Below are 22668 nucleotides of genomic sequence, written 5' to 3' on the forward strand. Positions count from 1 at the left end.
AGAGTCGTTCATACTTTAAATAGGCCAGTCTTCTTGACATCCCCCTTGTTGTGATGGTAGACGTGCCTAAACTTTACACAAGCATAAGGTGCAGGTTTATACAGCTTTAGTTCTTACTGACCTCTTTCTCTATTGTTGCTGATTTAAATGAGTCTCCAGCTGAGAACAGGGTCATGGTGTCAGTGCAGGAGGCGCATGCTTTTCTGAAGTCAAGGTTAGTGATCACCAGCAGGCTTCCTCCAATGCGGTTATGCACAGTGCACCTGCATGTGGCCACAAGGTGTGTTTCATCGACACAACTGCAGCTGACCCAAAATGTATGGCAGCCTGTTTGGATCAAAGCGGCAGCCATGCAGGAGCAGGACTTTTCTTTACCTTTTGAAGCCGCTCACATTGAAGAGACTGACCACCTGTCATTGCACACGCACTCAGAAAAACTAGCTCTGAAAGTACTGTCTGATCTCATCCAGTGATGATGATGATTATAATAATAATAATGCAATATCACATTTTTGCACAGATGCATCAGTTTCCTTGCTATTGAAAGAGATCACAATGTCTAACATCACTAAATGTTATTAGAGCTTAAAGGTTGTATTGTTTATTTATCTGGTGACTGCCTATCGGATTGCTTGAGCAGCTTGTGTTGGCAAACGCTGCACAGTCCGTTGCCAAAAACCCCATCGCTGTGAAGCCTCCCAGCACATCAGAGAAGGTGACAGCTGATTGGCTGCTCCAGCCCTTATCTGGCTCCTGCACCTTCTCTGTCTGTCAGTGACACTAGACAGACAAACGAGCTTGATCACAAACACTTAGTCTAGCATAAGCAGGAGTGATGTCCAGCGTGATAACACGTGTGTGTGTGTGTGTGTGTGTGTGTGTGTGTGTGTGTGTGTGTGTGTGTGTGTGTGTGTGTGTGTGTGTGTGTGTGTGTGTGTGTGTGTGTGTGAGAGAGAGCAATCAGAATAAGTATGTTGATACAGTTCTTTGTGATTTTGATGTTCTAGGGTGTGTGTGTGTGTGTGTGTTTGTGTGCGCGCTCATGTGTGTGTTTTGATACCATTGGTCTAATTAAAGAGCTGGCATGTCACAAATCTGCTCTGTCTCTTTGTTTAACACTGGGCCTAATCTCTTGTTGCAGAGGTGTGTGTGTCTGTGCGTGTGTGCTTGCGCGCGCGTGTGTGTGTGTGTGTGTGTGTGTGTGTGTGTGTGTGTGTGTGTGTGTGTGTGTGTCTGTGTATATTCACATGTAGCTTCACAGCATCTGTGCATCAGCACTAACATACTGTACACTGGTGGATTGTAGCTAAACATTGATTATATATTCTCAATAATAAGGTATTTCTCAGCTTATTCAGCAGACATTACAGAGCAGACTTCGTGGTGTATAAACGTGTACGTCACTGCCTTCATGTTACACACAACCATGTGCCCCAGGACAAACTGAGTCCAAGGGAAATGCAGAGACTAAAAATATGCATGCTCTTAACAGCTCCCACTCACTTACCTAACAGAGTGAATCACTGCATTATATGAGTGGAACACTCGCAAATGACCTTGTCATACAGATCTGACACATAAGACCACTCATGTATGTGTGTGGTACAGTGAACATCGTGCTTGTGTGTTTGTGCTGCTCTGATTGTAGTGTGTGTGTGTGTGTGTGTGTGTGTGTGTGTGTGTGTGTTGCGTTTCTACCTCATTGAGTTCTCCAGGTGAGTCATGCTTCTTTCTTAATAAAGCGCTCTTTGTTAAACTTATCTTAACCAGAGAGAAGCATTTTATCATAACCGAGAGAATCTTTTACTTCGCTACATGACAAACAAAGTTTAATGTTTAGTTAATTAATATATATACTGTATATTTTTTACAAACATTTAAAGCCTTCTGCTTCTCAGCATGCAACACGTACTGTATACCCTAACCCTTTCTATTATTAAGTTATATATAAACTATTAGTTTATAAGTTATTTTCATTTCTTAATTTGCAGTTTTTTAAATGTAATACTCAACACTATTCTTGGTTAGTGTTTAAATCAGAATTTCATTTAATTTCAATTAAATTCAGTAGTTTCAGATGTAATGTTTTTTATTCCTCTGTGTTGTGTCCTGCTCAGTCAGAAATAAAAGATACAGTAGAAAAGATGTGTGAAGTGGTGAGTAAATATGAGGCCCATGTTGTATTATAAATATCAGAATATTGATCGTAGTTCATTCGGGTTTCAGGCCTGTGATGTCATACGATCAGACTTGCACTATTTGTTACACACTTTTTTTTCGCCTTTCAATAAAATGTGGCTTTTTGTGCCTTTCTTTGCCGTTTCTGCACAAATTACAGGCATAATTGAGCTGCAATTTGGGCGGAAAAGGTTCAAATTCATCTTGAGATTGGATGTGCGGGTTGCCTAGCAACACGGCTGTAATTGTGGTCCACCTGTTGTTTAGTTGTTCAGCGTTCATTGTGACTGTCAAGACGGGAACGAGCCGAAGATGTTGTGTGAATAATGTTGACGTGGCTTAGTAAATATAGTCGTCTCTGCACAGAACAAGATTATTACTCATCTTCCTCCGCTGTCCAGCTATTTCCATGTCCGGTCAAACACGTCCTCTGCTGTTGTCGTTGATGTAATGGAACAGTGATGACAGCTGGCACCGTGAGGGAAGTCATCTTGGCCTCAGTGTCTGAAGCAAAGACATTTCTAAAACCGCGTATGGCTCAACCGTGCCTTTAACAGCTGCTTTACGTGAGCGATGGAGGCCTTGGTTCACCTCCTGGCACAGCTGGATTAGAACTGTTCAGGGCTGCAGAGGTTCACAGGTTTAGGTGGCTTAATAGCCTGAGGTTGGATTGGGTCGTAATTCTGAATAAGCCAGAATAAACAACCATCGTGGTTCTCTGCAAATATTCTTAGGCCACCATCTCCATTACTGTGATTATTAAGGATCAGTGGGCTTTGACTATATAGAGACAAGTGAGTTTACAGATAAAGAACAACTGAACATTACATAGCCACGTAGCCTTTATGGTGTAATAGATATACTGTTGCAGGGAATTAACTGCAGCTATATATAGAGAAGTGCCATGGTGTACAGTGACCCCTTGAGAAAACAGGACAATGAGCCACATGCTGACAAGTGATTTTATCATAATAATGTCATTTAAAAATGGAACAAGGTCTTCATAATAAAAAAATTTAAATTAACAGCCCAAACAGCTGCAAAACAGCTGCTGATTTTGGAGCAGCTCCACATGTAAATTTGCATATACATGAAGGAAACCCCCGCCGTGTCGGCGTGCGACCCGAGTGACTCCGGTGGAATTCGCGGTGCCAAAGCTTTTCTTGCAGCAGCCCATCATTTGTCGCGGCGATAAAAACATTCGCCCCCCCCCCAGCGTGAAGCACATCAAGGCGGGCGGCACGTCACGCAGATGGACAGAACAGCTTGGGGGCGCGGGCCGAACAGGTTGCGGGTCAACTCGGTCCCCACCTGGCTGTAATAGCTTCAGCTGCTGGTAGCTGGTACTGTAGCCTTGTAGCTGCTAAGCTAAGCTGATGCAACCAGTAGCAAAGTCACTATACTTAATAAACCACTATTGTAGTTACACACTAGCATCGTCAAATATTGTTTTGAAATTTTCGAAAATTCCTTTTAAGGCTAAAATTAATGCTAATTTGTAATTAGGTCCAACCATGGGCTTGTTAGGCAGCGTTCAATGAGGAGACACTTACATATCAAACTTACATATAAGCACTAAGGTTGGATTCTTTTCCACTTGGGGGCAGCAGAAACAAGTTGCTAATATCACCAGAGCTCCTCTCCAGCAGCTTCCTGCTGCATAGGGATTGTGCACATGTGAGCTGGGAGGTGTTGTCTCTTGCATCAGACACCTATCGGACTTCTTCTTGGGTCTTGTGGAGTCAGTGTTTCTGGGGTCAGACTCATGACCTGTGCTTTGTGCTCTTGGCCTTGTTCTGCACCAACCAGACAGTCAGACGAGTTGTTGGTATGTAAAGAGCTGCTGTGGAGGAGGACAGCAGATACAGTGTGTACAGATAAAGACTGAGGCTATCATGCTTGAGTTCCATGTTCCATGACAAGGATCCTAAAACCAGCTCGATGGAATATGACTCCAACCACAGCAGAGGTCCAATTATGCAACACAGGGTTGTTTAGATTCCTTATTTGTGACATATATTGTGTCAGACCCCAACTTGTTCAAGAATCACTGCAACAAAGTAGTTGTTGGTGCAAACAAAAAGAGTTGGACGACCCACACCTCCCCCTGACTGTCTCACATTAGAGCCTCTCTGTGATGGAGAACCACTTACTGACAAAGACCGCGGAGGCGAGAACAAACGACTGACGGAGCAGAGACACCGGTTCGACCTCGGGCCGTCAGAGCTCAGTCGCATACATGTGTCTCAGCCCTGCAGCTTCAATACATGCGCGTTAAACCTGTCATCAGTGAAGGGAGCTATGCACATAATGAGGTGGCAGTGTCCTGAAAGGCATTTATAATAAGCCATTCATGAAACTCTGTCAGGTTTCAGCTTCTGTTAAATATTGTTTGCATTCACTGTACAGCAGCGTGTGAATGGCTTGATGACGCATTAGCTGGGAACGCTGGGAGTCGTGCACGCCGCATCGAGGACCAGCTGTTACGCTTCCTCCGCCGTTTGCACCTCATCGCCAGCGGAAAATGCCGCTTTTGGCCGAGTCTCAGCTCAGCAGCGCCGGGTTTTGTCCAACGCCAGCGCATCTCGAGGCCTGACTGGCACAGAGAAATGTCATATCAGACCTTGTGAGCAAATGAGCAAATGTTTTTGATCATCCTTTATAACATTGTTTTCTTCTGGGGAGGTGTGGGCAGATATTTTTTTCAATCTATGAATATTACATTCATCGTCGGCTGTACTGTTTACTGTTGGTTGTTTTAAATTCAGCTGTGTATTTTTTACTTTTACGTCCTCCCCTCGTCTGACACGGTCACATTGTGCATGAACACCTGGCCGTGTTGACACGTGTCCTCGCTCCGTGTTCGCCAGTCGCCCACCGCCATAATCGCGGTGACCGGCTGCGGCTTTGATGTCGGCGCTGCTGATGAATTCCAGTTGAACACATTTTCCCTCCACTTTCATCTTTCCACCGGGCGAATTGAATTTTTTGCAGAGCAGGAAAGATTTCACAGATGATGGTTACAAATGCATTCTGGTTGTACGGGGTTGGGCTTTTTGGGGAGTGGGGGGGGGGGGGCTGCTTTCGGCGAGGCGGCGGATAAAACGTCCAACGCCATGAGGACTTAATTGGTGCTATTATCATATGAACGGCACCGAAAACAAAGAATTCAGCACGACTTGGTGTGACAATTTTCGCGTTCACCGCGGCTCTGGCGTTTGATTTATGCCGTCAGTCTGCCATAATCGCTCAGCCATTACAGGTATTAGGGCTGTGTGCTCGCACAAAGAAACACGTCGCTTTGTGCTCCCTGGGAATCAGCTTTTATTATCTGATTAATACAGAAAACCTGGAACCAGATACTTCTCTACTGGCTTTACAGTTAAATGTGTGTTAAATTTCTTAACCCATACATTTAGGTGAATAAATATATCCACACTGAAAAGAATGTGGATAAATATGTTGAATTGAGATGTTCTTTGTATGCATATGAATCTCTGTCATAGTGGAAATCCAGCTCTGTAATGGCGGTGCACACAAAATTGCAGTTTGGATGACACTAAAGGAAAAGAGCAGCGCTGGGCTGCTCACAGTGGAGTCACGCTGCTTTGTTGCCCCCCTGTGGAGACTCTAACAACACACAAACCACACACCCCGAATCCGATGCAGTGTCTCTGAGGGATTCAATCACAATAACTCATTAGTTCACCCCGAGTGACCTCTGTGACCTGTTTTTTTTTTTTCAATCCAGATATGAATCATAGCGAGAGCCCCGGCTGTCTGGGCGGCACCTCCCCTCCGAAGGGTCAGGATGAGGAGGAGGAGGACGAAGAGGAGCGCAGGGTGGACGCGGGGCACAGGACCAAACGAGAGCGGCGGCAGGTCAGCGGCAGCGGCGGCGCCACCGTGTGCCAGGTGTGCAACATACAGCTCAACTCCAGCGCCCAGGCCCAGATCCACTACAAGGGGAAGACGCATCAGAGGAGGCTGCGGCGGCTGGCGAAGGCCGTGAGCGCAGGTAGGGACGCCCGAAATATAAATTGTTACAACTACAATTATATGTGGGCTTTTAATGCGATGACAGAACATGTCTGCTGTGAAAAAGGCGCCCAACCCTCATGTAGGACATCACCGACGTGAGCTGAAAGACTCATATCTTGATATTTGCTTCATAACTGTCTATAAGGATCACTGTTTAATCAACAACTCTCAACAGAAGCGCCACTTTATGAGCCTCCGATTGCTGTTTACTGCAGTGTCAGTGTTTCTGTTCATTGTCATCAGCGGCGCTCGAGTCGGCCTCTTCCCTCGTAGAGCGACGGTTCTGTGATTTGGTTGCTTTGTTTACGAGCGTTTTTTGAGTGAGGCTGGTCACAGTCTAAGTCCTGGCTCTGGCCTCTTCTGCTGCGCGGACGCCGTCGCCACCGCTCGCGCCCCGAAGCGCTGTTCTGGTCCCATGCATTCGCTGTAGCCCGAGCGTTCCAGGAGCGCGTCCCTCCCCGTTCACAGACGTTTTCCACACACCTGTTTTGACGGCGGGATCATTAATCTCCTTCACCCGCCGCCACCTGTGCCACTCCGTCACGCTGACCGACCTGATCAATCAGCGCGCCGAAAAAAATCGCTTTAATGTTGATTTATGGGACCGCGTCTCTCTCCAGGCCTGCCTCACACACACACTCAGCTGTTGCCGCATAACAAAATGCATGGAATTCAATTAACGGAACCATTCCGACTTTAATTTCTACCTTATTTCAACCTCATTCTGCTGCCATCGGGGCGTTATTGAGTTTTTCTGTGTCTCATAATAACATTTGCTGACCATCATTCATAGTTAAAACGGTGACGGATCTGGAGCGTGTGTCTGCAGAACCACAGAGCCGTCGTGATTTCGACTTTGAGTACTTATGTACTTGTGAAAATCTGGGTCATCCAATACCTCAAAGTATTGATAGACGTGGACAACAGGAAGTAATGATTCTGTACAGAGACGCGGGAGGTTTTATTTATTTGATTTCACACCATACTGCATATAGATTTAACATTTCTGTTTCTCTGATCCAGTGTCTTTGCTGCATTCTTGCACATTGCGCCCTGGCTTTGCTGTAAACAGCAGACAGGACACGCAGCGTTGACGAAGGTGACTGGTGGCATAATTCTTCCCGAGATGGAGCCGGCCTAATAATATCCGCTCCCTTCCCACAGCTGCACGAGCTTTCCCTTTAGTTGTCCTCATGAAGCGATTGCTGAAATGAAAAGGGATTTTAATAGGGTGCCTGCCACTGGGGAGCCTTTGAAAAGGGAACGGAGCAAAACACTTTTCCACTTCCTACACTGAACACTGAGCTCCTGGAGTGGACGCGCCTCAGTTTCGGGCCTCATGAGCTGTTCGATAAGTTCAGTTGTTTAAAATCTAGCTTTATATGTTTAAAGTAGAAAACTGTCCCAAGGCTCTTGTTGCTCCGGGTGTTTCTTAGGAGATATAAAGTAATTAGACTTTTCATTATTAAAAGTTATAAAACTTTTCTGTCCTGCACAAATTTCAGGTGCAGCAAATTAATAATTTTTAATAAAAAACAGTAGAAACAGTAGGTTCAGGACTTGACACTGTCCCACAGAAACGCACACCAGGCTCAGAACAGTGAACATCTTCCGCCACCTTGTAAAAACACACAGCATCGCACGCTGTGTAACTCTATCGACTGCCGGCCGATCAGTGAAGCCTTCAGGCGTCGCACGCGTGTCCAGCTGTAAAATGGGATATTAATCAGCTGCAGTTTTGTGCCGCTCGGCCTCATTTCTTATTTCCTGCGCAGCCAAATCTACTGTATTTTAGATCAGTCGAGAAAGAGGATGTTGTTGGATTGTTTTCCAATTGTTATGACTCAAATACTGCACAAAATCCTCTGAGGTTTTTTTTTACGGTCTTCCCTTGGCTGTCGTGTAAACAGGTCAAACATTAACCAAGGAGTCGAACCTGCATTTTAGATAAAGTAAATATTTCCTTTTTGGCATTGGCAGCACTTCAAGGTTGTGCTTGTGGCAATGAGTCACTATCCTGTTTGTGAAGCAGACTCATATGGGCTGAAGAGTCAATTAATATATTTGAATACCTGAAAACAAACAGTGCTGGATTTGTCTGAAGCCAAGTGCTTGAACGGGTCAAATAAGGACACACCAGCATGTCCTTCTGTTTCTTATGGGGCCTTGGACTAAAACCACAGCCTGCACGTGCATGTGCTGTAACTAAAAGAGGGAAATCAGAGGGTGAATTATCTTTGCTCTCAGCCTTTGCTCATCGCGGTGCATGATTCATGTATGTAACTGGACCGCGCTGTGTTCAGTCGTCGCGCTCCAGGCCGACATCCAGCGCATTTCATTAGAATGCAGCAGCCTGAAATCAAGTGTAAAACTGTCAGCATTCGTCAGCGTCGTGCCTCCGCACCCCCCTCATCCGAGTGGACACGGAGCCAGCGAGGAGCACGTGTGTGTGTGTGTGTGTGTGTGTGTGTGTGTGTGTGTGTGTGTGTGTGTGTGTGTGTGTGTGTGTGTGTGTGTGTGTGTGTGTGTGTGTGTGTGTGTGTGTGTGTGTGTGATTTTAGTGACTGTGGAATGGTTCATACTGCAAAAAAAACCATGAACCTCATACAACTTTGCACCTGTACAAGCATAACCGCGTCCTAAAGCAGCTGCTCAATGGTGTCTTATATGCTGTGAAATGCTCCTCATGCCATGATTGGCCTCTTTAAAGATGGTGGAGGAGGACCGAGGAAGAATGAAGCCAGAACGAAGCATCATCACTGGAAGATTAGGATCTAAATATTCATAAACAAGAGCTTGTGGCGCTCAGAAAGGAGCTGCAGTACAAACAGTTCATTTATCACCAAGTCTCCTCCGTCTGAACACTAATCTGCTGCCGCGTAATTATGATAACGATTAGATCGCTCGCATTGAAGTAGTGGAAAACCAATTAATGAGAGATGGACACCTCTGCGGCAGTCGACCTACTGGAAATGTGAACATATAATATAATAATAAATATAATTCCACCGCTGGACTGAAGTGTGAGTCATGTCAAAAAAACAGAGGAACAAAGCAGAATATATAAGACAATAAGAGCATGGAAAACTTTCTAAATGATGCTGGTTGGAGGCTGCAGGTGTGAACCCTGAATGGAGGACGGAGGGAAAATGTGGGATGTTCGTGCTGTTCAGCCGCTCCTTTCTCTCTCTCCTCCCTCTCTCTCTCTCTCTCTCTCTTTCATCCTCACACACACACACACACACACACAGTTGCTCCTCAGACGCTCTCAGCCTCTCCTCCTCCCGTCCTCGCCTCGCAAAAAGGGCAGCGCGGCCGGCGGAGCATGAGGCTCTTAATTGCGGCGCGCGTGCGCTCCGTTCTTTAGCCGCGCCGCTTTGGACCGCGGCCAGAATGCGCCAGTGACCGGGAACGGAGCGCTTCACCTCACTTAGAGAGCGTCGAGGCGTCAAGAGGAGCGAGCGCGGACGGACGGTGGCACTTTGGTGGCGTTTGCTTCAACTTCTCTGATGGGAGATAAACTGGCAGGAAACACCTGAAGCGTGGAGATGCTGTTCGGTGAGACTCTGTTCATTCCAAATGCGGCTCGAGTTCATAGCTCACGTTTGATTTGTGACTAGTCTGAATGTCAGCGCGTGTTCAGTGACTTCAACGCCACTGCTCAAGGGCAGGGTCGGTCTGCTGCACCCCAACCTGAATCCCCGGCCTGTTTGTTCCTCTAATTGACCCCCCTTTGTCGAACGGAGTGCGGACTTGAGTCCGATCGCGCCCTGACGTTCCCACGCGTGTCACGTCGTTCCAAAACCACGCAAGAACGGCGCCGATATCACAGCGCAGATTGTTGGCAATTATGTCTTTGCCTCCCCGGGGAAATATGCCCAGATTAGCTCGCATAATTGGAGCCTGGTTGGGATAAAGGCAGTACGGGCATCTTAGTGTTTGTTTTGAGCGAAGACGTTTTAGGGTTGAAAAAAGCCTCTGGTTTCCAAGTGGCGCCACATGTAAATTAGAGTTTGACCTCTGGATAAATGGTACAAAACGAGAAGAATGAGCTGAACTTGTCAGTCGAATCCGGAGATTATTCGCTATTTGGGATTTTAAATAAGGCCAAGAAATACATGAAGTTCGAGTATAAGTATATGATCCATACGTAAGCGCTGGTGACGCGTTCCGGGACACGCGCGGCTCCGCGCGCCCGGGTAGAAACACTGAGAGGTGTCTGCGAGGCAGCTCGGGATGCTTTCTTCTTTAAACGGCGGATTAGCGAGATCAAAGCGAGCAGTTGGAGAGGAGATAACTGTGGAGTTCTGCCTAGCGGCCATGCTGCACCGGCCCCCTCCCCCATCACCCCCACCCTCCCCCCAGCAGCTCCAGTCTGAAGCCACAGTATATAAATCTCAACGTCTAGTCCAGTGTGACAGTGTAAATGCGGGTGAGTGTGTTTTACTCCACTGCTTGATGAATATTGATTCTTAGAAGAACAACAACACAAAATGGCTTTAGTTAAAAACGTAAAAGTAAATTCTGCGGCGGAATAAAATCATAATCGTTTTTTCCCACAAATCCCTACTGAAGTGTGTCATAGTAAATAAATAAATAAATTACACAATCCCTGAAAGGCAATTTACCAGCCACCCACATACCAACGATTTATCATGCAGCAGGGGGTAAAAACACCAGGGCTTCGCTTCCGTACGCAGCGACTGATCAGCTTAAAACAACCATAAATTAAGTCGATTGTTGCTATTTTGAAGCACATTTGTTCTGGTTCTGCCTGGTTTATTCGTCTTCTATTCTTCCCATGCGTTTTTCTCTGTTCTTGCAAACACAGAGATGCCACAAAAAAAGTTGTTTAAATGCAATAAAATGGTTGATGTAGTTTTACACTTAACTTTTCCTTCTAAATAGTTTTCTGAACATCTCTATAACAGAACCAAGCAAATTAAGTGTGATACTTTATGAGGCATCATATTAGCTATGAGACATTAATCTGGCTTCTGTGGGCGAGAGAGAGAGAGAGATTCACCTTTGCTTGTTATGTTATGGAAATGTTTCTCTAAACCAGTATAGCCTGAAGTCCATGAGTCCATTCATTTTCCTGCTGGGTCTCATATTCACAACCCAAGAGTGGACATAAGAGATGATGCTAATCAAAGGCTAATGAGTATGGTTTTAATAGCATATACTGATACTGCAGATGATATTTGAGAAGAGATTGAATTAATAATTAAATGCCATCTTCATCTTAATTCAAAAGAAGAACAACTTGATGATGTCACAGTTTTTTATTATTATTATTATTATTATAATACAGTATTTTACTATTAAATTAGAGAGTAAAGAGCGACGTCTTAAGTGGAGGTTTGATGGAATCTGGTTCATTCTGATGTGAAAATGAAACAAGGTCGGTCTTGAGATAGTGTTTGCTTAATTTTCTGATTGGGATCTCAGCAGTGAAAAGGATGTGGCTGTGTGTTTCATCATTTCTGGATGTGCTTGAACGATCCCGCGTGTGGGCTGTTTAATGTGAATCTGTGGGAAGCGTCTCGATAGTGGCAAACTTGAATTAGGAAGCGTCACAAGCTGTTAGAAGATGGAGATATATTCAGTGGATTTTTTTTTTAGTTCATCAGTAGTGACTCAAAACCTGCTCCAAAGTAAATCTAATGTCATAGCAGCACGCTGTGAATTTATTATTTTGAAGATCTGCCAAGGGATCATGGGGCCTGAAGATGTGTTGATGAGGATCTGCTGCAATCCAGCATGACACAATCCTAGTCCCGTGAGTCTGATTCTTTATTTCTCACAATACGTTGCAGGATAAAACCACATTCAGTCATTGCTAGATAGGAGTTTTAAGGGATTGACAGCATGAATAGGCATTGTTTGGATGGAAAACAGTTTTCTAATTTGACTCTCGTACACACACACACACACACACACACACACACACACACACACACACACACACCCCTCTGTTGACAGCTGGTCGACCTCTGCACAGCTCAATCATAAGGTCTATAATGGATCCCATAAAGAAAACAGTGTAGAGGTGAAAGCTGCTTGTGCATCAGCTAAGCATCCTTTAAAACAGCATTAACTTCATTTTCACATCTCTGAAATGTGGACCAGTTCATTGGACCTGAACCCAACAAGGTGACCAGTTCATGCATGAAATACTACAAAACTACCAAAACAACACAAGTGATGAGGAGGAATTCACCATCTTCTGCTTTTAGTTCAATTAAAATACTTCCCGTTTTCCCCTTGTCCTTGTGGCTGTGAGTTGTCAAGTGATGCTCCATTTATTCTGGCGTGACGACTTTGAAGCTGTGACCGAGGATAGAGAGTCTGTGAAGCGTCTGCACTATAAAACACCCAGAACTATTTCTAACTCTCACCTTTTTCAGCGTTTCTACCTCCTGCTGGCGACTGAGGATATTTTCTCCTTCCTTTCGGAGTTAATCTCTTTGGAGCGGTGACAGACAACTGAGGTCTGCCGTTGCTCACGCTCCACGTTAAGATAAACACCCGAACACAGGCACCCGCACGCTGCTACACATCCTGTCAGCAGAAGGCGCTCACACTTAGTTTTTTTTTTGTTTTTTTGTTTGGCTGAAATGCTGACGTGAATGAAAATATTGTGCCTCTAAATCGAGTTACGTGCCTCGAAAACCAAGCAGAAAACGCAAAAACGGCTGAAATATGCAGCTGCTATTGACGGTACCTGAAAAATGTTGAGTGCCTTCGATTAGTGTTGATGAAGTAAATGTGTTTGTGATTTTGTTTCCACTCACTCACATGTATCTGAATCCTTTGGAAGTGGGTCGTGCCTTCGTGTGACCTATCGGTGACCTCTGTACTGTAATGTTGCTTTTCCATAAGCAGAGATCCGGTGATCCTCCGCTCTGAAGCTGCAACCTTTCAGGCTGTCTTCATCAGGCAGAGCGCCAGCGTTCCTGCGTCTCGGAGGGGGAGCGTAAAGACTGAGCTGCTAATTATTAAGTTCACGGGGCGGGTGAGGCTGCACACAGACTTTAAATACCAGTAAGTGCCGCACATCTGTCGACCGGCGTTCAGCATCTCCGATTGAACTCGGGCTTATCTCGGTTCAGGCAGATGGTGGCAATTTATATTAAGTGTGCTTGATAAAGGCGTGCGGAACGCTATCAAAGGGCAAAGGCTCAGCAAAGGAAACAAAGCACAGCCAACGCCGCTTTATCGGAGCGGCGCCGATAATGCATTTGTGCTCATTTCCCTGCAGATCAGCTTTATCTCCTCGCTGTTTGTTTATCCTCTCTATCCACCTTGCAAAAAGTTGCATTCGCAGACGTTGAAGGCCTTTTGCATCATGTGCTTATCGGTCTTTAAAGGAGTAAAAGTAGCTTCTTCAAAGTTAGGCATTTGTTTAATTGAAATCTTAATTCATTTGTTTGTTTGTTTTTTTACAACCAATTAAAATGCTTCACGTTTGGTGGAGGATCAGTTGCTTTTAGTCTCTCACCACCACGGTGTTTTCTTTGAGCAGAAGTCCTGGATTTCACCTTGAATAGAAATGAACGGCGCCTGGGGTGAAAATGGGCCCACGGAGCTCGGGTTTAAAGTGGGACAGACCACCACGGGGAGCAGGTACAGGCTCTGAGCGGCGGCAGCGTTGGCCTGTTGGCTGCCGGTCGTGGCCTAAATGCACCCCGTCACAATAAAGATGATGGTTTTAACGGGCACGCAGCGAGGCGGCGGCAGGAAATGAGGGCCATCGCTCGCCACCTTTTTTGTTTCCATCGGACGGGGTTTTAATGGACGCTAATTCATCCTCCAGAGCTCGCGGTAAATGCTGCGTTCGCTGCCTGTTGTGTGAACGAACCACTTCTGTTTTATGACTCAGAAAAGCTGCGCGCTTTAAGCCATTATGGGGGGGGGGGGGGGGGGGCGGACCCATTTCATTCTGACACCGTGTTTTGCAGGTACCGCAGTCAGACGAGCGCTGCACACCTCACCGTTTGAATAAATCCTTTTTGTGTGACTCTGTTCTATTCTGCAAATGGCCAAATTAATGTTAGTTAGCGATTGAGTGAGTGGGATTTTCATTCTTCATCGCTGGAGTCAGGAGCTCCACTCCACCGTGTCGCCATGTTGGTTCAGAGTGAAGACACGAGAGCTCCATCCCAGAAAATCACCCTGAAAAGAGCCAGAGCATCTTCGCCTCTGATACGTTGGCTGCTCTGCTTCCCTGCTATGAAAGCATCTCAACCCCCACCCCCACCCCCCCTTTTTTTTTTTACCCTTCATGAAAATATGCCATTTCTCCCCCTCTGGTTACTGTGATGTTGAGTCATCCAGAAACTAATACTGGAAATAATAGAGATTATCTCTCTCCCCGGCTCCTTCAATGTGTTATAATTTCTGCAGCTCCTAATCTTTTCTCCTTCTCGATACGGGAGCTTGGTTGCTGTGACCTACATGCCCAGGCTTCATGAAAACGCCACCTTACTGAATACGGATCAGACTACTTTAATTTTAGGTTTTGGGTGCAGTAATTGAGGTCATGATCTTGCGTTCTGGAGTGATGTCTGACCCTAAATAACAACCCATAAATGTTAACAGTACTGTGCATCATTGTGTGGAGGCAGACGAGGATCTTCAGCATCTGTCCTGTCATAAGGTCCACATGATGTTGGACAAATTCTCACCCATGATGCCAGTTTCGGGTTTGTTCTGTGCAAAATGCAGTTAATTAAATGTCTCGGCCTGCTGTGTTTTGTGAATTTGTGCGTAGGAGATTAATGAGATCAATTTCCGATTTGTGTAGGAGTGGGAATCGATGTCCCCCAAAAGTGGCGCTGAAGGGCAGATTAAGCGTCGGCCGAGTGGAGGGAGACGCGTCTCTCATCTGCCTGTTGCTCGCGTTTCTCTGACTCTCGCCTCCGTCGTTAGCCTTCGACTCTGTTCAGCGCAACTCAGTGCGCTTTACTGGCGTCGGTGGTCCTGGTGGAGCATTTAAATGAAATGGGAATTTATGAGAAACCAGATCAAATCAGCGAACGTGATTTCTGTCTGTGTGCTTCTGTGTTTTCAAGGGAGATCTGTCCACAGAAAGAATCAGAACCAGCACAGTTCTGCCCTGATGCCCTGAAAACACACAGTGCCCTGAATGTTAGAGCAAAGTAATATTAATAATACCCATGTTAATGAATTTGGTGAAGAATAACAATGAGTTAATGAATTGAAGCTTACATTTCCTTCACTTCATCTTTATTTTAATCAGTCTTTAGTCTTTGGGCCCTTTCTCCATGTTACTGCAGCGATTCTCTCTATTTTAATCACGTCCTTATTTTCTCTGTTACGAAGAGATACCTGACAATTTCCATTCATGCCTTTTGACTGGCTAGAATTTCAATTTGCTTCCTGTTTGCCTTTTCGCTGCGGCAGTCGGGCACTTTTGCTTTGGTAAATTAGTTTCGGTCTGTTTTGTGAGTGTGAAGCGCTGATTGTCTGAGGTTAACCCGGGCTTTTATGACTTCCTAAATCATGTGCACGTATTAAGCATTCCCTCTAGAACATTTCCTTCAAGCATGTTCTGCATGTGTAATGCTTCTTTTACCTTTTCTACTGTTTGTTCTCTGATTAGTCACAACAGCTGCCTTATGCCTTAGTTATGTTTAATTATTACAGTAGGTGTGATCATTTCATTTCAGTCTAAGAGGTTTATTTTCCTCTAGCTAAGCACGCACACTGTGGGTTCCACATTAGTGACTCATCTCTCTTCATCCTCCAGTTGTCATCTGGCATGTTAATACTTCTGGCTTCATCAGTCAATTACATTCAGCGGCTTTATGCAGAAGTCTCCACCTACATGCCAATGCTCCCTTCAGCCGTCTCATCACGCTCCTCTTGACATTTTCCATCCTAACCTGCACCCACACCACCGTCAAATTATCATCCACGCTGCATCGAGCTCTGTCTTCCCCCAGAAAAATACCTTGATATTTTACTCTCACTCAAAAATAACATGTGAATAAAACACTTTTATTCTTACAGGTGTGCTCATATAACCTTTAAAGCAGCAGCAGGGCGTTCAGTGTGTCTTACATAAGATGCTGTCGCATGTTAATGTGAGTTTGGGTCTAGACAAAGGTCAGTAAAGCGCGAGCATGATATTATTCAGATCGAGTTAACAGGACGTGAAAGGAGATTTTGTGGGGGAACATTTCAGACAATATAGTGTCAGATCCCCTTCACCCCTGTGTTTAATTGCTGGCTCTGAAATGTGTTACTGATTTAAACCTCACAGTCACACCCACTGGACTTGTGTTTAAAGGCCAGACACATTTGTCATGATGAACTATGGGCTTTTAAAGAGGGAAAAGGCCACACAGAGGCTCTGATTCCTTATGCCTGTTATTACTGAGGTCATTAAGGCGTCACTGATTCATCCAAACAGGCCGCTGCTTCAACTGACAACGAGGAAGGCAGGATTTTCTACCTTTCTATAATTATACAAGTGCAGCAAATGGTTGTCACAGTCATATTTATTTTGTCTCCACTGTAGGGGCATTGTCACAGAGCCAGGTCCACCCGCTCCTGGGTTCCCTGCCTCTGCCGGCCCGAGCCTTCCAGCCGCAGGCTCACACCCAGCTCGAGCACTTCCTGCCTCTCAGGCTCAACGGCTCCTCGCCACTCAGCCTGTTCCCCAATTTCAACACGGTGAGTTAGAGGCTCACGTGGTAGAAACCTCCTTCACACAATGGAACAATTAATGCCTTCAGACTTCCATAAGCTCATTTATGTATAATTTAATTTATTTGTTAACAATTTTACTAATTTAAGTGAAACAACTGGAATAGAAACTTTATTTTACTCTAAAAGAGGACTTTGTGGCCACTTTACATAGCGAATATAAATATTGTATCAGGGTTGCGTTTGTAGGTTCGGAATAGTATTTGGCTTCAACCAGTGAGGAAAAATGGGATGGAAAACTACCAAATATATACTTACTCACTCACTCACTCACACAGGCATGTTTTGTCTGGCTGCAAATGATAAAAATCCAGATTTCCATAATCTACATTTAGCTCAAACCCTTAATGAAATGTATAAGGAATGTGGGAGGCCTGGAGATGTTTCCTGTCTGACACCTAAACCAAATATGTGACTAGAAAAACTAAATGTTTGCTTTCATGGTGCAAATTGAACTACATATTGCCACATTTATTTGCAACAAATACACACATCTCTCATTATATTCTGTGAAGAATAACCCACATATCACCCCACCACAATCTGTTCAATAACAGGATGTCCTTATAAAGCTAACGTTGAAACCAGCACACACCTGCTCTGGTAGAAACATTAAATCTGTTCATGTGTATTCATTCAAGGATTAATTGTGAGTTGTGTGATAAATGCCCTGCCCCAGATGTGCAAGGGCTAGTTGACTTTATTATTAAAATCCACCTTGAAAAGCTCCTAAAGAAATCCAGGGGTTGAGGGCTAACCTTTCTTCTCGCAGATGGACCCGGTGCAGAAGGCCGTGATCAACCACACCTTTGGCATGGCTCCACCCAAGAAGAAAGCCATCATCTCCTGTAACATCTGTCACCTGCGCTTCAACTCCACCGTAAGTCAGACCGTGACTGATGCCAGAGACAAACCAGTTGATTCTGTGGATAAATAAGACTGAAGACTGAAGATCAGCTTAAGTCACTGCAGGAAAGTGGAAAACTATCATTGAGCCTTCAGTTAATTTATAGAACTAAATCATGGGATATCGTTTGTTATTCCATAAAGTTTAAATTCACATGATGAATATTGTAACATTGTAAAAAAACTTCTTTTACCTTTTCCTTCTTCTTTTCCAATAGTCAAAATGTGACTGCGATCGTTCCATTTGCCCTGTTCTATTCATCTATTGTCACTGTATTTAGATTTATGACTCATGGCTTTCAGCTTCGGGCTCCTCACATGCACATATAGCATATAGCAGCTGGATCTGTAAGAATCCAGTGTGTACCACCCGTCAGCAGTAACAAGCCTGGGAACTTGGCCAAGGGGAGTTTGTCAGGGGGCCAGAAACATAGCAGCAGATAAATGTAATCGCGGCTCATATCTGGTGGATGTTCAAATGGATTTACATTAGCAATTCTAGCAGTTTAAAATATTAAATAGCAACACTGTGTTTACACTTCACACTGCTGTCACTCCGCTGTGTTGTATTGTTCTTCTGCTGCAGACCAGATGTTCTGAGCTGCATAGAGTCAGTGGTGTGTGAATTTATACAGCAGTTCACATTTACTCTGACCACACTAGGTCATGCTAATCATGTCGAATGCTTATTGTGCACTTACATTTAACACAGAGTAGCCAAAGGGGTCCTGCACCCTTTTCCTGACCTATATTCCCCATTCCACACTTTGACCCCCAGCGGTGCCCTTTCTTTTTGTACAGCAGGCTTTAATCCTAAAACAAGAATGGGATCGAGTCTCCCTTTATTGCTGTTTGTTTTCCTAAAGGTAATGGATGCATGTAAAATGTATAGATTTGATGGGTTTGTGGAAATGTTAATGCATGTTTGAATTACCCCACAAATGTGTTTGGCTTCAGTTGATTCAATTTCAACTTACTGGAAGCTGATCTTCCTCGTCGGAGCATGTCTCCCATTTTTGGGGATCATAAATCTGCATGCGTCTGTCGCCACGCTGCCACAGATGTGTTATCTTTCTCACGGGGGGGGGCACAGAGGTCATTTTGTGTCGCTGTGGAACGGACACGAGCCATTTGTGTCCGAGCAAATCAGTGGGGAGTTCACGAGACGTGAGTCTGGTTGAAGCCGCGGCGACATTGATGACGATCAAAGCGGTGATTTGTGATGGGACTTTCTCTGAGGCAACTTCATGGAAGCAAATAAAGCTAAAGAGATGGAACGCGTGGAGCTGGTGCAGTGTGCTTATGTCATGCCCTTACCCTGTGTGTGTGTGTGTGTGTGTGTGTGTGTGTGTGTGTGTGTGTGTGTGTGTGTGTGTGTGTGTGTGTGTGTGTGTGTGTGTGTGTGTGTGTGTGTGTGTGTGATGGCCAGACCCAGGCTGAAGCCCATTACAAAGGTCACAAGCATGCTCGCAAGCTGAAAGCCTTGGAGACACAGAGGAACCGGCACAAGAGCGGGCACGGCCCGTCCACGTCAGGGAAGGAGCGCGGCAGAGAGCGAGGCATCGGCGGAGAGGAAACCGTGCCAACAGACTCCCAGTTGAAGGAGAAGAAAGGTAAAAATGCGATTTAACCCACACACACACTTCATCCATGAGTAATTAGTGGTAATTGAAGAGACATAAGCTCTAAGGCTTGGTAGCTGCCACTCAGCTGGATAATTACCAGCTGTTACCTGTCCTGCTATCATTGACTCTGTCAGATAGGTAATTACTCCCATCAAGCAAAGACATTGGGTGAGATGAGAGGCCTTAAAGCTCTCACACAGAGGAGACGTCTGACGAAACGAGCGCTGATGTTACATCTTTTTTTTCGCTTGTAGAGAAACGGCAGCTCAACACAACTCCCACTTTAAGTTTATGCTTCGATTACGAACTGTGCTGGCACTTTGCTAATGGACGTGTCAAAATCTGTGGGAAATGATGTAGGACAGGACAGCAGTGTGACGCCTCTCTGATTTTTGGCTAAATCGGACTCAACGGCAGCAGATGAGGCAAGAATACTCATAAATTAGTGTCTCCTGTCTCGGCTCCTGTCCAAAAACCAACTCGACTAACGATTCCTTCTATTCTTTGTCTCTTCCCTCTCTGCCTGCGAAGCCGCCACCATCTTCTTTTCTGTTCTCTGTGCAGTTTCCTTTTCAGCGTTGACCCCCTCCCCCACCATTTTGTTCCCTGTTCCCGCACCTATCAATTTCCCCCTAAGCACATAATGATGAGCTTGTTACATTCAGCGGTTGCCATGGTTGTTGATTGACGGTGAGAGAGAGAGAGCAAGAGAGAGAGAGAGAGAACAAACGACAGATGCAGAGCAATTGAAATGGGAAACAAAACAGGCGATAGATGAGTAAAGCTGAAATGATAAAATGCTACTGTATGTGCTTTAAACGCGTCTGCACATGTCTGTTATCTCTAGGACCAAGCACCTCTTCCCGACCCGAGCAGCGTCCGCTAGAAAATGGCCAGGGGACCTCTCCGGCGCCCCCTCCCGCCTCGCAAGCCACATCCACAGAGTCTTACCCCTCGCTGCGCTCCTCCCAGCCCCCCCCACAGATCGGCCCAGGCTCTCAGCCCTGCCATCAACCCTCAGACAGCCCATCTGTGGAAGGGTGCAGCTCGGCCCCACAGCCCGACCCTCAGGGAGGCTCCACGGGAGGTGAGGAGGAGGAGGGGATAGTGGAAGATGTTAAGGAGGCCAAAAACAATCACAAACAGCCCCTCCACTGTCCCACGTGCAAAGTCACAGTCAATTCTAGCTCCCAGTTGGACGCTCACTGTAGCGGTGCGTACAGCGACTCTCGCGCCTCATCGCCTCGGCTAATATTCCGTTTGGTAGATCCTCATTCTGGCTTTTGCTCCCAGGCTCCAAGCACAAACAGATGCTGGACGGTCACAGCAGCAGCAGCAGCAGCAGCCAGCCGCAGCGCCGGGTCAGGGCGACGGCGCCGCCGAGGGCCCCCTGTCGCCTGAAGCAGCGCAAGGGCAGCAAAACGCGAGCGGCGGCGGGCGCGTCCAACCAGCCCTTCCACTGTGAGCTGTGCCAGGTGTCCGTCAACTCCGAGACCCAGCTGAAGCAGGTGTTTGGGGATTTTTAGCATCATCAACTCAGCTGTCTCTGCGTTGTGAGTGAGTCCTGGCTGAATCTGTCTTCTGTATCTCAGCACATGAACAGCAGGAGACACAAAGAGCGTTTGGCTGGGAAGCCTGTCAAGGCGAAGTTCACCCCCTATAATAAACTGCAGCCCAGTGCTGTGTTAGCGGTGAGTGTTTTTCACCCATTTCTTTTTCTGCCATTTGCTTTAAATGTTTGCTTTTGTGTTTTATAGTACTTCTAGAGTCCTAATATGCCCCTTGTCTTTGGCTTCAGACGAAACTGGCCCTTCAGAAGCAGCTTTCCAAAGCCCTGCCGGCAGGGTTCCTCAGCGGCCCCATCAATCCAGCTGCTTTGTGCACTATGGCATCTGGACCGCTGGCACTACAGCTGCCACATGGGCCCGCGGCCATCATCCAGGGTCCCCTGATCAGCCCCACACTCTTCAGGCCTGCTCCCGGACCCCTGCGAGCTACACATGCACCCATCATCTTCTCTCCATACTAACAGAGAATGACACCCGACTGCAGGATTAATAGTGGAACGGACGCATCCCAGCCAAAGCTGGTCAAACAGGGGACCCTCTGAGCGGCTGCAGGACACTGCAGTGTACCTGCAATGCAAGATAGGCATGTATAACAGTATGCACAATCCTTTGGAGTGGATTAAAATAAGAACCACCTCTCAGCTGTATTGTTCCCAGGGGTCTGGACCCCTCCGGAAGCCATAATGTCAAGCAACTTTTAGTTTTATATATAACAGCTGTAGTAGTAGGGTGTAATCATGTTACTAAGTGTTTGTTGCCAAATTCTCTATTCTCAATTCTCTATTTCTGCTTTAGTTTTTATAAGCAAAGTTAGAGAAAACCCTGAGTGTTAATCTAAGATAAAACTAGCTGCTTTCATTTACACACCCGATTCATGAGGCCATACTTTGAAATAAATGTACGTCTGATTAACATATACAAGCATTTTCTTTGGAGGTAACAATCAACCACCCGTATATCGAGCCAAGGACACTATGGAGATGCTTATAATAAGCTGATTTAATTTAAACATAGGACATTTTAAACTTGCTTTACTTTGACACAAGCCATTATTAAAGGTTCTTCAGGTGATTAAAAGTTAGATTAAAATAAGTAAGCTAAGATTCTGAAGCAGCTTGACGCTGTTTGTGCAATATGGGGAGCAGGCTGATGTGTGTTGTGAGCTAAAATATTTGTGTCTTTGACATCTTTAATCAATCTGTTATTTTTTATAGATTTGTATTTAACACTATGTGCTTTCATTTAAGACAAAGATATTTCTCCCATCAATAGTGCTGAACCATCCTAAGCAATATGTATTATTAAAGTGTCATCTGGTAAAATCAACGACTAGTGTTTCTGTGCATCAATTGCAATAATGTAAATGTTTGTGTTAATACTGTATTTTACGTAAGCTTATAAATAGCACTGTTTGTACACAGGTGTCTGTTTCTTCCTGTAGACTTGACTTTTTACGACTCAGTTTTTTCAGTAAATATGCTCGATTAACATTGTTTGCTTAAAGGTCAGTGAATATCATCAGCGTACACGGTAACATTTGAATTCTGGTAGCACCATTCATCTAAAAGCGCAAACATGGGGTATGACGTGAACTTGGATGATCAGTCCCCGAA

The 22668-nt window shown here is 45.4% G+C and overlaps 1 protein-coding gene across 3 annotated transcripts in view; it reads left to right on the forward strand.

Moving 5' to 3' along the window:
- LOC114845615 (zinc finger protein 385C-like) overlaps window positions 1–22381 on the forward strand; it is a 29594-nt gene extending 7213 nt beyond the window's left edge. The window contains exons 2-9 of one of the 3 annotated variants that reach the window (XM_029133828.3): window positions 5930–6196; window positions 16769–16923; window positions 17729–17836; window positions 19292–19475; window positions 20335–20700; window positions 20781–20995; window positions 21080–21178; window positions 21286–22381. In XM_029133828.3, the coding sequence (XP_028989661.1) occupies window positions 5930–6196; window positions 16769–16923; window positions 17729–17836; window positions 19292–19475; window positions 20335–20700; window positions 20781–20995; window positions 21080–21178; window positions 21286–21516 (1625 nt within the window). In that variant the 3' untranslated portion in view covers window positions 21517–22381. Of the gene's footprint in view, window positions 1–5929; window positions 6197–9470; window positions 9778–16768; window positions 16924–17728; window positions 17837–19291; window positions 19476–20334; window positions 20701–20780; window positions 20996–21079; window positions 21179–21285 lie in introns of those variants that run through there. The other 2 variants (XM_029133829.3, XM_029133831.3) reach the window with 2 other exon arrangements.
- Window positions 22382–22668: the final 287 nt, after the last annotated feature.

Source organism: Betta splendens, chromosome 19 (assembly GCF_900634795.4).
Source record: "Betta splendens chromosome 19, fBetSpl5.4, whole genome shotgun sequence".
NCBI classification, from domain to species: Eukaryota; Metazoa; Chordata; class Actinopteri; order Anabantiformes; family Osphronemidae; genus Betta; species Betta splendens.